At 40.8% G+C, this 14,436-nt stretch overlaps 1 protein-coding gene across 3 annotated transcripts in view; it reads left to right on the plus strand.

The window, feature by feature from the left end:
• The window catches only part of CB1H4orf51 (chromosome B1 C4orf51 homolog), a 47,445-nt gene that overhangs the window by 7,182 nt on the left and 25,827 nt on the right, over positions 1-14,436 (plus strand). For all 3 annotated transcript variants that reach the window (XM_060654047.3, XM_060654049.3, XM_060654048.3), the window contains exon 2: positions 3,193-3,269. In XM_060654047.3, coding sequence (XP_060510030.1) covers positions 3,193-3,269 — 77 coding nt within the window. The remainder of the gene's footprint in view (positions 1-3,192; positions 3,270-14,436) is intronic.

Raw genomic sequence — 14,436 nt, forward strand, 5'->3', positions numbered from 1 at the left:
TTGTGGCACTGAAACTGTCCTGTTGATAGTTCTTGAGAGCAATGGTTCCTACACTTGTTTGATCATGAGAATGATCTGTTTTGTTAAAAAGAATGATTCTCAAGCCACTCACCTTAGAAATTCTGATTGAAGCATCAGTGAATCTGAATGTTTAACATATGTTCCACATGATTCTTATGATTAGAAAACAATGGGAAATGCCACTTTGTAAGAGGGTGAAAGACCCATTCTAGCAACATGGCCACCTGATGCCAAACTCAGTGTCGCTCCAGGGGCTTTTGAGTAGTCACTCTTTCAGTTACTCTTTTCAGTTGAGTAATCTACAAAACCAGATGTTGTAGGGGTTTAAGTACTCTCCTTTACGTTCTAGGGCAATGCTTGCTTGCCTATCTCAACCTCGGACTCCCAGGTGGCCTCACTGTTGCTCAGGAGGAGTACAAACCCAGAAAAGATGAAAACTATGATAACTCTGACAGGGCCTTGCAGAACAGTCCCGAAGTATTTGAAATGATTTTCCTTTCTGACTTGGTACTTATACAGACAAATCCCTTTATGAAAAAGCAGCAGCACATTGGACCATGCTTCTGAAGTGAAGAGGAACTGGGCCAGGCCTTACCGAAAGCCACTGGACGAATATGGAGCATTAGTTTGTTACAAAAATAATACAAGGGGAACAGAGAGCAGAAACGTTTTTATAATGAAGGAATGTATAAATGAATTTTTATAAGAAAGGAAAGGATAGCATGGTACAAAATTTTCATGAATGTATAAATTAAAAAAAGGAAATATAAAAGAAATTTACTGCTTACCAGTAGGCTAAAATATGTCAAATTTCTAGGAATAAATGTAATCAAAGATGGGCAAGATCTCCACACAGAAAACTGTAAAACATTAGTGAGAGAAAACAAAGATGACCTAAGCAAATGGAGAGATAAACCGTGTTCTTAGATTGGAAGATTAAAAGTTGTAAAAATATCAATTCTCCGCAAATTGATTTATAGATTCTATGCAATTCCAGTAGGTGTTTTTATGGAATTTGACAAGATGATTCAAGACAAGGAAATAGCCAGGACACCCTCAAAAGAGAACAAGGTTAGAGGGATTGCTCTACAGATAACAAAATGTACTATAAAGCCTCAATAATTAAGATGGTATTATGGCATAAGGATAGACAAATAGACCGATGGAACAGAATAAAGAGCCTGCAAACAGACCTCTGTATATATGGACAATCATTTATGAAAAAGGTGGCAGAGCAGTGGAGAAAGGCCATTCTAGGTAGATGGATTCCAGATGAATCAAAGATCTAAGTATGAAAGGCAAAACAATAAAGCCATTAGATGACAGAGAATACCTTGATCTTGCAGTTGGCAAAGACTTCTTAAACAGAACACAAAAAGCCCTAAACACAAAGAAGAAGTTGTATAAGTTGAACCACTTTAAAATTAAGAAGTTCTGGTAACAAAATACACCACTAAAGGTAGGAAAATGTGAGCCACAGAGAGGATGAAGATATTTTCAACTCAGTGACCGACAGAGGGCTCGTAACTATAATATAGTATAAACATACTATAATCTAGGAGGAAAAAGACAATCCACTAGCAAAATGAGAAAGAGACTTTTAAAAATGAAATTCACAAACCATATACCATACCATATTGAGTATAACCATAATGTTACAATGTAATGTTGAGCACTATAAGCCAGATGCAGCATGTATTGTATAATTTCATTTATATGTATTTCTATATATCATTAAAAAAAAACAGCCCAAACCATAGTGTTTGGGTATGTCTGCTTAGGCGATAAAAAATATGAAGAGAAGCAAAGAAGATTCCCATAGACATTAGTAAACTGGTCCACTGACTACCTGTATTGTACCTACCCCAAACTTACTGAGAATTAATTAGTTGGATTGGGCTCAGAAATCTGCATTTTATTTTTATTTTTTCAAATATTTATTTATTTAATTTGAGGGGAAAGCAAAGAGAGAGAGAGAGAGAGAGAGAGAGAGAGAGAGAGAGAGAATCCCAAGCAGACTCCACGCTGATAGCACATAGCCCAACACAGGGCTCGAACCCATGAACCATGAGATCATGATCTAAGCCGAAATCAAAAGTCCAACGTTTAACCAAATGAGCCACCCACGTGCCCCAGATATCTGCATTTTAAAATTAACACCCTCAGGTGACTCATCTGCTGCTTTAGGTTAGGAGAAGATGTAGGGTGGGATACCAGGCCCTGTCTCAGGGATGATTAGGGCTAGTTTGTTGGCTGAATGAATGTCTAGGAGCATTTTACGACTCTCTAGGCTAACATCAATTCCACTCTACACCTACCTCACACACACATAGTTCCAGGTCCCTGGAGCTTGGAGACTCTCTTCTCCCTCTAATTAGATGCCATAAACAATGTGCTGCACTCTAGAAATTGATGACTGCCCATTCTATACAAAATAACTGCTTCCCACCAAAACCTGCTTGCCTAAAGTATCATACGTGTTTTGAATGATAGACACAGTATCTGAAAGTTCCTGAATTACTCCTCTATTAAATTCTACACTTTCCTGGGAAATCAACACAATTACTGTAATATTTCCTGTTCCATTCATAGCACTTATCTTATTTTGAAAACAACTCCCCTGGGGCACCTGGGTGGCTCAGTCAGTTAAGCATCTGACTTCGGCTCAGGTCATGATCTCACAGTTTGTGAGTTTGAGCCCTGCATCGGGCTCTGTACTGACAGCTCAGAGCCTGGAGCCTGGAGCCTGCTTCGGATTCTGTGCCTCCCTCTCCCCCTCTCTCTCTGCCCCTCCCCCGCTCATGCTCTCTCTTTTTCTGTCTCTCAAAACCAAATAAACATTAAAAACAAAAAAAAAAACACTCCCGAGAGAAAGACTCACAAATCCTGTTAAAACAATTATGAACTTAATGTTTGAACTTTTCATGTAGAAAAATTGAATGTTTTACCCTTTTATGATGAAATAGAACAAACAAATCACTAAAGATAATGAGAAAGTCCAACTTGGGTTGATTTTAATGGGAGTGCAGGGTTATGGCTGGGAGTGTGGAAGGAGGAGCAGAAGCAAAAGTTTATGGAGTCAAATGAAAAGATGAGTGAAAATCCCTCTAAAACCACAGTCTGTGGCTCATCACCCACAGACTCATAACTTGTTTCTTCTACTTGCTTCAGGGTGTCATCACCTCATGGCTCTGCCTTCAGTCCCAGACTCTGCAGGACTGGTTCCCCAGAGTCTACAGATGCTAAGGGTAAGTGCGGCAGTCAGCTGCGAGCCCATTTGCCAGGGCTGCTGTCTTTGTAACTTTTAGGCTCTTGACTATGGTCCACATGGTTTCCATTTGCCTCTGAAAGACAAGGTGTCTTTCAGGGAGAAACGAATATGTTGCACCCTGGATCTGTGATTCTTAAAAATGAGCTATTCTGGGGCCAAAATGTCCTCATACATATTAGTCCCAGAATGTCACTTCTACCAGAGTTTGGAGATCCAGGTAAGGTATTCTGAACTTGACTGGGTACATCAAAAAACTTAGAAGAGAAACCAAAGCTATAAACCACCAACGAGTAAGCTATATTTACTCATCTATAACCACCACCACCCTGTTTTAGTTATATTAGAATAACACTAGCCGCTGAAACATGGAAACCTCAAATTCCAGTTGCTTAGCATAATAAAACATTTTTTTCTTTATATATAGCCCAAGGTGGGTGTTTTGCAGGCACAGACGTTCCACATGCTCCAGGGACACAGATTCCCTTTATTTGGGGGTTCCACCATCCCCTGGGGTGCCAGAGTTCTTTGTTTCCATTTAAAGGGTAGGAAAGGCACACCTGCTTTTTTCTCACTTCAGCCTGGAAATGACATACGTACGTGCCTCTCTGGGTCACATTGCAATGGGAGTAGCCACAAGGCTCCACCTAGATTCCAGAATGTTTACAAATGGGTTCCTCGGCTGGGTGGTCACTTCCTGGTAACAACTTCACAGTATAGAGGGGAACAACTAGCCTTCCTGCCACACGCACGCTGATTTTGAGGAAAAAACACAATAGGTTTTCCCATATAATTTCCATCTCTCAGGGTGCCATCTTCAAAGGTTTAATACGACTTGAAATCTCAAATTAGGACTTTTTAGCACTTTATAAAATCTTCTGGTCATTTTTCTCACTTAGTATTTAAAGGTTTAATATGCATGCATGTGTGGTGGGTGCAGGGTGGACATTATTTCCCAAATAATGGAGATAAACGTCTTTAATGGCTGCCTCGGACAATCACTATCCTGCGGGCTTTCCTATTAAAATTTGGCTTTATTGGAATAGTACATTTGAAGTGGATTTTATGTGTTCTTCTATGGTTTGTTGAGGCAAGAGGACAGGACAGCTAACCATTTGTGCTATGGTTAAAATCGGGACAGACTTTCTTTCTCTCCTTTGCAGTAATGAACACAAAATGAAAACACACTGTGTAGCTCCAAGACAAGTCTGAGCTAGGGTACGGGGAATTAAACAGCCTGATCACGTCATTCGCAGTAAGTTAAGGTGACAGTGCATCTGATCTGAGTAGTGCAGAGTCCAGTCCTATTGCATTTACACTGCTATCTCTGCCCTTCAGAATTCTGATTAACCATGCTAATTACCCATGGCCTGTGAGCGCTGGTAGCTGAGTGGTCCTGGAGCTGGATGGGTGGAAGTTCTTTTTTTTTTTTTTTTAATGTTTATTTTATTTTATTTTTTTTTATTTTTGAGAGAGAGAGAGAGAGAGAGAGAGAGGCAGAACGTGAACAGGGGAGAGGCAGCGAGAGAGGGAGACAGAATTCGAAGCAGACTCCAGGCGCTGAGCTGTCAGCACAGAGCTCGATGTGGGGATTGAACCCCTGAACCATAAGATCATGACCTCAGCCAAAGCTGGGTGCTCAACTGACTGAGCCACCCAGGCACCCCTCTTTTTTTTTTTTTTTTAATGTTTATTGATTTATTTATTTTGGAGAGAGAGAGAGAGAGAAAGCAGGGGAAGGGCAGAGAGAGAGAGAGAGAGGGAGACACAGAATCTAAAGCAGGCTCCAGGTCTCGAGCTGTTAGCACAGAGCCTGACTCAGGGCTTGAACCTACGAACCGTGAAATCATGACCTGAGCTGAAATTGGATGCTTAACTGACTGAGCCACCCAGGCGCCCCTTGAAAGCAAAAGCAACAATTTCCCACTACATGATGTTTTCCTACCTCCTCTTCTGCTGTCATAGCACAATACTGGTAGGAAGAAAGGAAGAAACAACAGAAGTGTATACATTCATGACGATGACTTATTAAGTGATTTGGCCCATGTTGCCTTCTTCTCTCTCCTCCAACGGTCATTTTAACTTAACTTGATGACTACTCTCTTCCTTGAGAGGTGACAGTACACCTAGGTAGTATTATTTAACTTACTCAAATAATAACTTCTTGTGTTTCTTTTCAGTTTCCATGCCCAGTTTTTGGATTATCAACCGTAATTTTGCTAGAAGCCCCTAATGATGGGAGGTAAAGCATGGAATCAAGTGACCATTGATCTATTATTGATTATCTCTTTGTAGACACATATACATTCATCTATATGCAAATAAGATGGGCTGTTCTTTTTTTTTTATTTATTTTTAACAGAGAGAGAGAGACAGAGCATGAGTGGGGAGGGGCAGAGAGAGAGGGAGACACAGAATCCTCCGAGCTGTCAGCACAGAGCCCAACGCGGGGCTCGTACTCACAGACCGCGAGATCATGACCTGAGCCGAAGTTGGACACTCTACCGACTGAGCCACGCAGGCGCCCCTATCAGATGGGCTGTTCTTAAGTGTGATTTATGATCATCATAGGAAAAATACTCTCAAATTCTTTTTCACAATTGCTTTTCAAAGATTCATTCAGTCTTTTGTTCTACCTACACTAAGGTGGTTTTTCCTTTTGCATTATTATCCATTTTTTTTCCAAGTGTTTGATTTGGTTGTGGCTTTCCCTCCTATGGTCCATCACATGCTCATCTCTCACATTCAAAGAACAAAAAAATAGCTAATAAAAATTAGAATCTCTTTTTTTCTTACTGAAGTAAAAAAAATGGTATATAATTTGTATAGAAGTTTCAGGTGCACAAGATTATAATTCGATATTTGTATACACTACAAAGTGATCAATGCTGTATGTCTAGTTATCACGCATCACCATACAATTGAGCCCCTTCACTCATTTTGCCCACCCCAATACCCGTTCCCCTGTGGTAACCCCCAAGTATCTAAGAGTTTGTTTTTGTTTTGCTTTGTCTGTTTTGTTTGTTGGATTCCACACAGAAGTGAAATTATATGGTATTTGTCTTTCTCCATCTGACTTATTTCACTTACCATCCATGTTGTCATCAATGGCAAGATATCATTCTCTTTTATGGCTGGGTAGTATTCCATTATATGAATACCACATCTTCTTTATCCTTCAATGGATAATCAATCCATGGATACTTAGGTTGTTTCCATATCTTGGCTATCATAAATAATGCTGCAGTGGACATAGGTGTGCATATATCTTTTCAAATTCATGTTCTTCACATAAACACCTAAAAGTGGAATAGCTAGGATCATTTAGTTCTATTTTTAATTTTTTGAGGAATATCCATACTGGTTTCCATAGTGGCTGCACCAGTTCACATTTCTACTAACAGTGCGCAAATGTTCACTTTTCTCAACATCCTTGCCAACACTTATTATTTCTTGTCTTTTTGATGACAGCCATTCTAACAGGGTGAGGTGATGTCTCATTGTGGGTTTGATCTGCATTCCCCCGATGATTAGTGATGTTGAGCATCTTTTCATGTACATGTTCGCCATCTGTATGTTTTCTTTTAAAAATGTCTACTCAGGTCCTCCCCATTTTTTAATTGGTTTGTTTGGGACATTTGTTGTTATTGTTGAGTTGTGTGACTCCTTTATATATTTTGGATATTAACCTCTTATCAGATATATCATTGCAAATATCTTCTCCCATTCAGTAGGCTGCCTTTTTGTTTTGTTGATGGTTTTCTTCACTGTGCGGAAGCTTTTAAGTTTGATGTAGTCCCATTGGTTTATGTTTGCTTTTGTTTCTCTTGCCTTTGGAATCAGATCCAGAAAACATCACTAGGACCAGTGTCAAGGAGCTTACCATCCATGTTTTCATCTAGGAGTTTTATGGCCTTAGGTTTTGCATTCAAGTCTCTAATCCATTTTGAGTTAACTTTTGTGTCTGGCATAAGAAAGTAGTCTAGTTTAGTTTTGCTCTGTAAGGCTGGCCAGTTTTCCCAACACCATTTAGTGAAGAGTCTGTCCTTACCCCACTGTATCTTCTTGGCTCCTTTGTTGTAAACTAATTGATTATATATGTGCAAGTTTATTTCTGGGCTCAACAAATCAAAATCAAGCATTATAAAACTGCATTACAACAAACAGAAATTGTTAAACAATTTAACTGTCTCTCCATTTATACTCTGCTAAGACAGACACTAGCAAAAATTTTTTGTTAATTAAAAACCTCTCCAGCAGAAGCAATTTCTGAAGAATGTGGTGGAATGCAGCACACTAGAAGGCAGCACTCCCCAGCAAGCCCTTTCCCTTCTTTTCTTCTTTGCACCATGCCTGTGTCCCATCTAAGATGTGCCCAAGTTACCCTTGCAAAACAGTACACTGGCCTCTTTGATTCCTGCTGTTTCAGGAGATGTAATACGGACTAGGGAGGAGGTTTTATATACTATGACCACATCAAAGCCCAGATGTGCCAACATGTGTGAGATCTCCCTGGGATATTCCCTAACCGCAGATAACAAATTCCAAGTCCCAGAAGGAGCTCCTTGGAACTGTTTGTATGGTATATAGCTTCTTATAAGGATGACGATGTTTAGGAGAATATTTACAAGAATCAAATAATATTTGAAGAGGACAACATGGAGATAGTTTGTCACGTTAGTTCAAGTACTTGTGTCCATTTTTAACATCCTTCTTTTTCACTTATTCTTTTACTCCCACTTTTATTCTTCTGTGAAGACTTCTCCAAACCTCAAAAGACTTCTAAAAGCAGTAAGAATTCACCAGACTATTTCACAAGTCATGTTTTCACACGGGGAGATCTTAAAACATAAACAAGATGTTTTCACTTCTTTTTCCTGTCTCACTTGCAATAAAATCCCAATTCCTTACCAAAACCTATAAGGTCTTGCACAAACATGACCCAATCTTTCCAGTCTCATTGCATGCCTCTGCCCTTTTGTTCTTTTAGTAACTTGAAAATGCTAAGCCATTTCCTACCTCAGGACCTTTGCATATACAGCCTCTTTGTTGGAATGTGATTATCCCAGCTCTGCTGAGCTGCATCCTTCAGGTATGAATTTAAATGTTACCTCTTCAGAGAGGTCTTCCCAGGCCACCATATTTAAAATAAGTTCTTCACAATTTTTCCCTCTTAAATTCTATCTTGGTGCCTAGTTTGCTTTCTATGTATTATTGTATTTGTTTACTTGTTATCTCTTTCCATTTCTGGAACATAAGTTCCATGAGAGCAGGGACTTGTCCATCTTGTTTGTCTCTGTATCTCTAGCATCTGAGACAGGGCTCAGCATAAACCAGATGCCCTATAATTGTGTGTTGAACAATGGTTTTTATGGACCTTCCATTGTGGACTTTCCCCCGCAACGATAGTTTCTTATTTGTAATTTGTCTTCCAAAAGGGAATTTATGAAGTACTTTTAAATATTAGAATGTAGTCTTCACGGAAGCAACCTTTCAAAGACTTGTGTTCCCAGTGGCCAGTCTGTAGAATTCTGTGTCGTGGCACATAAAATTGTAAGACTTTAAAAACTGCATAAATAAGTAGTGTATGACCCTATTGCATGTGTACATGATTTTAGTTACATATACTCCTCCATCCCGGCCCCAGGTCTGCAATGGGCTGAAGGAGATACAGCTAAGCAAACCCCAAATCTGAAACATAGACATACAGTAGTACAAACGAGAAATGGCAAACATGATTTGGGATGAGAGGGAGAGAGGAAAGAGAGCGGAATAGCTGGTACCTGTAGGGCCTAAGGCAGGGGAACTGCCTTCCACTTCTTAGGAATGTTGATGTCTTGTGGCTTTCGAGTTTTGTCAATCTTGTTTCCATAATGTCTCAGGGATACATGCCTCTGGTACTGTTTCTGGGCCATTTCCAAAGCTTATTGGTCCTAGAGGCTGGGGCCCCAGAATGAAAGCAGAAGATGGATTAGGGCATGCCTGAACAGAGGAGGCTTTGCCCACAGGTTTTCTAGTCTATCTGAGAAAGGGGCAATAGGTTGGCCCTGGGATGGAATAAGAAAGGAGTAAATGGCAGCCAACCCAGACAACCTGCTCCCTGCCTTTCTGGAAGAGCCTCACAGCTCCCCAGTCAAGGCTCCTTCACACCCAGGCCAGCTTTTCCCGGATAGGGGTGATGAAATTATGAAATGGGGCTTAGCTAAGGCTAAGAATGAACTCTTGAGATGTTTTGGTGCAAAAAAATGATGTTTGTTAAAGTTTATTCATTTAATTTAAGAGAGAGAGAGAGAGAGAGTATGCGAGCAGGAGAGGGGCAGAGGAAGAGAGAGAGAAAGAATCCCAAGCAGGCTCCATGCTGTCAGTGCAGAGCCCAGTGTGGGGCTTTAACTCACAAACCATGAGATCATGCCCTGAGCCGAAATCAAGAGTCAGATGCTTAACTGACTGAGCCACCCAGGCACCCCCAAAAAGGTGGTTTTATTAAAACACAGGGACAGGACCTGTGGGCAGAAAGAGCTGCACTGCGGTTGTGAGGAGTGACTGATTATATACTTTTAAGTTTGTGGAAGGAGTGGGGATAAAGATTAAGTAAGTTTCTAAGGAATTTTGAAGCAAGGCTTTCAGGACCTTGGGGAGGGGGGGCTAGCCGCTGTTAAGATAAGGTCACTTTTATTCTTTAATAAAATATAAACATTAAGACATGGAGGCAGCCATGGGTTCCTGGAGGAAGGTCACGCTCTGCATGTTTCAGGTGTCAGTGAGCTGCAAGCTGAAAGCAGATTTAATTTAAGCTACATTTCTCTTGCCTTTGTTTCCCTCATCAGAGGCATCAGGGGGACCTTCCCTCTCCGAGGCATTCTCATTAGTGCAGAAATGGGGCCAACAGAAAAGAGTGTCACCTCCCCCTCAGCTACCAGGAGAAACCCTGGAATGACACCTCCCTGCACAAACAGAAACCTGGTTCTTGTCTTTCTCTTCCACACAGTCCTATGCCTGTCAGCTGAGTTGTTTCTACCCTAAGACCCCATGCTTTTCACTCCTACCATAGGCACCCACCCATCCCCCACCCCTATTGCCTGACAGGGACTGATGTTACCATTTTTCTCCCGGTACAGCCCTTCCAGGTTCATCCTGTCCAGAGGAGGAGACTCCTCAGGCTTTGGTGAGACTGTCTTCATTGTCTTTTCTTAGGGCACCCTTGTTTGCCTTCCACTGTTGCCAGACGAAAGCTGCCCCTGTGGGAGAGCTGAGGACTTGGCAGGCTGCTCCCTCACCTCACCACCTAGTGCCCTCATTCCCGCCCCCTCCTCCTCTCAGTGCACAGCCTGCCGGGCCACTGGCTGCCCAGGCACGCAACGGAGGGAACAGGGTGACTTAGAACAAGCCTCACTCGCTGCAGGCTCCCCACATTCGCTCCTAGTGTGGGCGGTCAGAGCAGAGGGACCTTGTAACGATGGGATTTAGTTTGCTTTCTGGCTCATTTGTATGCTGTGCTGTGGGAAGTGCATTTCTTTTAAACTATAGAAAGACAACAATCTTACATCGATGACAGATAAATCTAGATAGCCTGATGAGCAGTTTGCCTGGGATTGATGTCCTCACCACATAACAAGTGACAGATATGCTGAGTGACTGCCAGCACACCCCAAAGAATCCCAGGATAGAACCCCCAGACTCAGGAATTACCAATGTCCCTTTCAGAAGTTGGGGATTTTATTTTGCTCTCTCTGACTATTTTGAATTAGGAACCAGTGTCATAAATGGTTAAATGAGTTTGCCAGAAAATATTCAAGTGTAAGGCAACCGTATCCAAGTTCCCTGCAGAGACTGGACACAAAGGAACACTGGCAGCCAAGCCTGTTATTAAGAAGGTCACAAGATGCCATCTGTTACCATGTGCACTTTACTGTTCAAGCATAACATCAACTAGGAGGTAGCTGCAATAGATTGTGCCTGTGAACTTAAAAGACAGCACTCTATTGGGTGATTTTAGTGGGCTTGCGTGAACAAACCGTGCTGTCTGCCTATGGGGATGCACAGGGTTGTATGGGGAGAAGATTAGAAGAAAACAAAGTACTGCTTTTAGGTCTGTTCTTGGTAATGGGTCCAGTGGAATTTGGGATGATACTGGCTGGTTTTCCTAATCTTTTTCTTGCCTCATTTTAGCCATTATAAAATATTATAGTGGCACTCTTTCTTTATCTGTAATTATGAAAGTGCCTTATTCTTTAGCCACAACTTAAAAAAAATTTTTTTTAATCCCTAGAGAAATGTAACGAATTGCACAATCAGTGTTTGCTTACTCTTGCCTACATTCGTCAATTGTTAACATTTTGCCACGTTTGTTAACTGGAACTTTTTCTCTTGTTTTAAATTTTTACTTATTTATTTTGAGGGAGAGAGCATGAGTCGGGAGGGGGGGGCGGGGCAGAGAGAGAGGGAGAGAGAGAGAATCCCAAGCAGGCTCGGTGCTAACAGCAGAGCCCAAGTTGGGGCTTGATCTCAGGACCGCGAGATCGTGACCAGAACTAATATCAAGAGCCGAATGCTTAACCAACTGAGCCACCCAGTGCGCCCTCTGTCTCTTTATACTGATACTTGGTATACACTTCTTTGCTAAGCTTTTGAGAATAAATTACAGATATCGTAACAGTATATCCTTAAATACTGCAGCACTTACCTGAGTAAGAATGTTCTCTTACATAACCATAATACTATTATCATATTCAAGAAACTTAATACTGATAGAATATTTTTCACCAAATATACAGACAATTACGTGCCTTATTTTTTTTTTAAATTTTTTAAAATGTTTGTTTACTTTTAAGAGAGAGAGACAGGGGAGCAAGCAGGGGAGGGCCAGAGAAAGAGGGAGACACAGAATCTGAAGCAGGCTTCAGGCTCTGAGCTATCAGCACAGAGCCCGATGGGAGGCTTAAACCCACAAACCATGAGATCATGACCTGAGCCAAAGTCGGACGCTTAACGAGCTGAGCCACCCAGGTGCCCTCGTACACTTGCTTTCTTGATAACATGCTTTAAAAAACCAAACACCTGTAGCATCACATCAGTATTGGCACAACATTTAAGGACCTAAATGTAAAGGTAGAATTTGTTGGCTGTTACTGATATTGTTAGTTTCATCAACAAAATTGCTCAGTTTGGTACAGTTCTAACATTAGGAAGAGAAACAGGGAGGTGGATACACACTAGCAGATTAGGGTAACATTAAATGTCCTTAATTAAAAGGCCAGCTGAAACTACCAATGTCAAGTTGCATTGTGGACTCACTTTGTCAACTTTGAACTCACAAAGAAAAAAATTACTAGCTAACCATGCTCCAACATATGTGGGTTTGCTGATGTTCCTCTCCACAAACAGACTAAAGAAAATGAGAGACATTTCTGAAAATGTCAGAAAAATGCTCAGAAAGATGACCACGTTTGGGTAAAAGATGGACATATAAGTAGAAATCCCTCACAGACTGTCTAGCACAAATTCTAGTGCCTGTTTTTTCCCATAATCCATCAAATACCTCAAAAATACTTTCTATAAAACTTTAATATTATAGAATCATATCATTTACTAATTACTGATTATCATATAATTCTTGAAAGAAAAGGTGACATAAAACCATTCAAAGCCTCTGGCAGTCCAGTGGGATTTATAGAAGTCTCACAGAGCTTTGAAAGGCTAAGGATTCATAGCTAATGGAATAATCAGAACTAACTGTGCAGCATAAACTTTTTATCCACCTGCTTTTACTGTAGCTGTGAAAAAAGCAGGTTTTTCTTGAATTCACCTGAATAAATTGTTGGACTCCGTATTGGACTTTAGCTTAAGATATCTTGTTTTTAGAAGTTTATCAGCATAAAATTGCACAAATAGCAATGAGCATTTGACAAAAACTATTCCTCTCCCTTGACTCATTCGTAATGAAGAGACCCCATATTATGCCAAGCAAGCCCCCTTTCTCTTTTAAATCAATTTTTATTTATTTTTAATCAAATTAAAATGTTCTCTTATTTTTTAAATCAAAATACACCAGAGAATGGAACATGACTAGTCATTAGGGAAATGTAAATTAAAACCAGTGAGACAGCACCTCACATCCATGAGAATGGCTATCATCACAAAGACGGACAATAACAAATGTTGGAGAGGATGTGGAAAAACCAGAATCTTCATTCATTGCTAATGGGGATGTAGAATAGTACTGCCACTGTGGAAAACACTTTGACAGGTTTTTTTTTTTTCAATATATGAAATTTATTGTCAAATTGGTTTCCATACAACACCCAGTGCTCATCCCAAAAGGTGCCCTCCTCAATACCCATCCCCCACCCTCCCCTCCCTCCCACCCCCCCATCAACCCTCAGTTTGTTCTCAGTTCTTAAGAGTCTCTTATGCTTTGGCTCTCTCCCACTCTAACCTCTTTTTTTTTTTTTCCTTCCCCTCCCCCATGGGTTTCTGTTAAGTTTCTCAGGATCCACATAAGAGTGAAAACATATGGTATCTGTCTTTCTCTGTATGGCTTATTTCACTTAGCATCACACTCTCCAGTTCCATCCACATTGCTACAAAAGGCCATATTTCATTCTTTCTCATTGCCACGTAGTATTCCATTGTGTATATAAACCACAATTTCTTTATCCATTCATCAGTTGATGGACATTTAGGCTCTTTCCATAGTTTGGCTATTGTTGAGAGTGCTGCTATAAACATTGGGGTACAAGTGCCCCTATGCATCAGTACTCCTGTATCCCTTGGGTAAATTCCTAGCAGTGCTATTGCTGGGTCATAGGGTAGGTCTATTTTTAATTTTCTGAGGAACCTCCACACTGCTTTCCAGAGCGGCTGCACCAATTTGCATTCCCACCAACAGTGCAAGAGAGTTCCCGTTTCTCCACATCCTCTCCATCATCTATAGTCTCCTGATTTGTTCATTTTGGCCACTCTGACTGGCGTGAGGTGATATCTGAGTGTGGTTTTGATTTGTATTTCCCTGATAAGGAGCAATGTTGAACATCTTTTCATGTGCCTGTTGGCCATCCAGATGTCTTCTTTAGAGAAGTGTCTATTCATGTTTTCTGCCCATTTCTTCACTGGGTTATTTGTTTTTCGGGTGTGGAGTTTGGTGAGCC

This window comes from Panthera onca, chromosome B1, assembly GCF_046562875.1.
Source record: "Panthera onca isolate mPanOnc1 chromosome B1, mPanOnc1 haplotype 2, whole genome shotgun sequence".
NCBI classification, from domain to species: Eukaryota; Metazoa; Chordata; class Mammalia; order Carnivora; family Felidae; genus Panthera; species Panthera onca.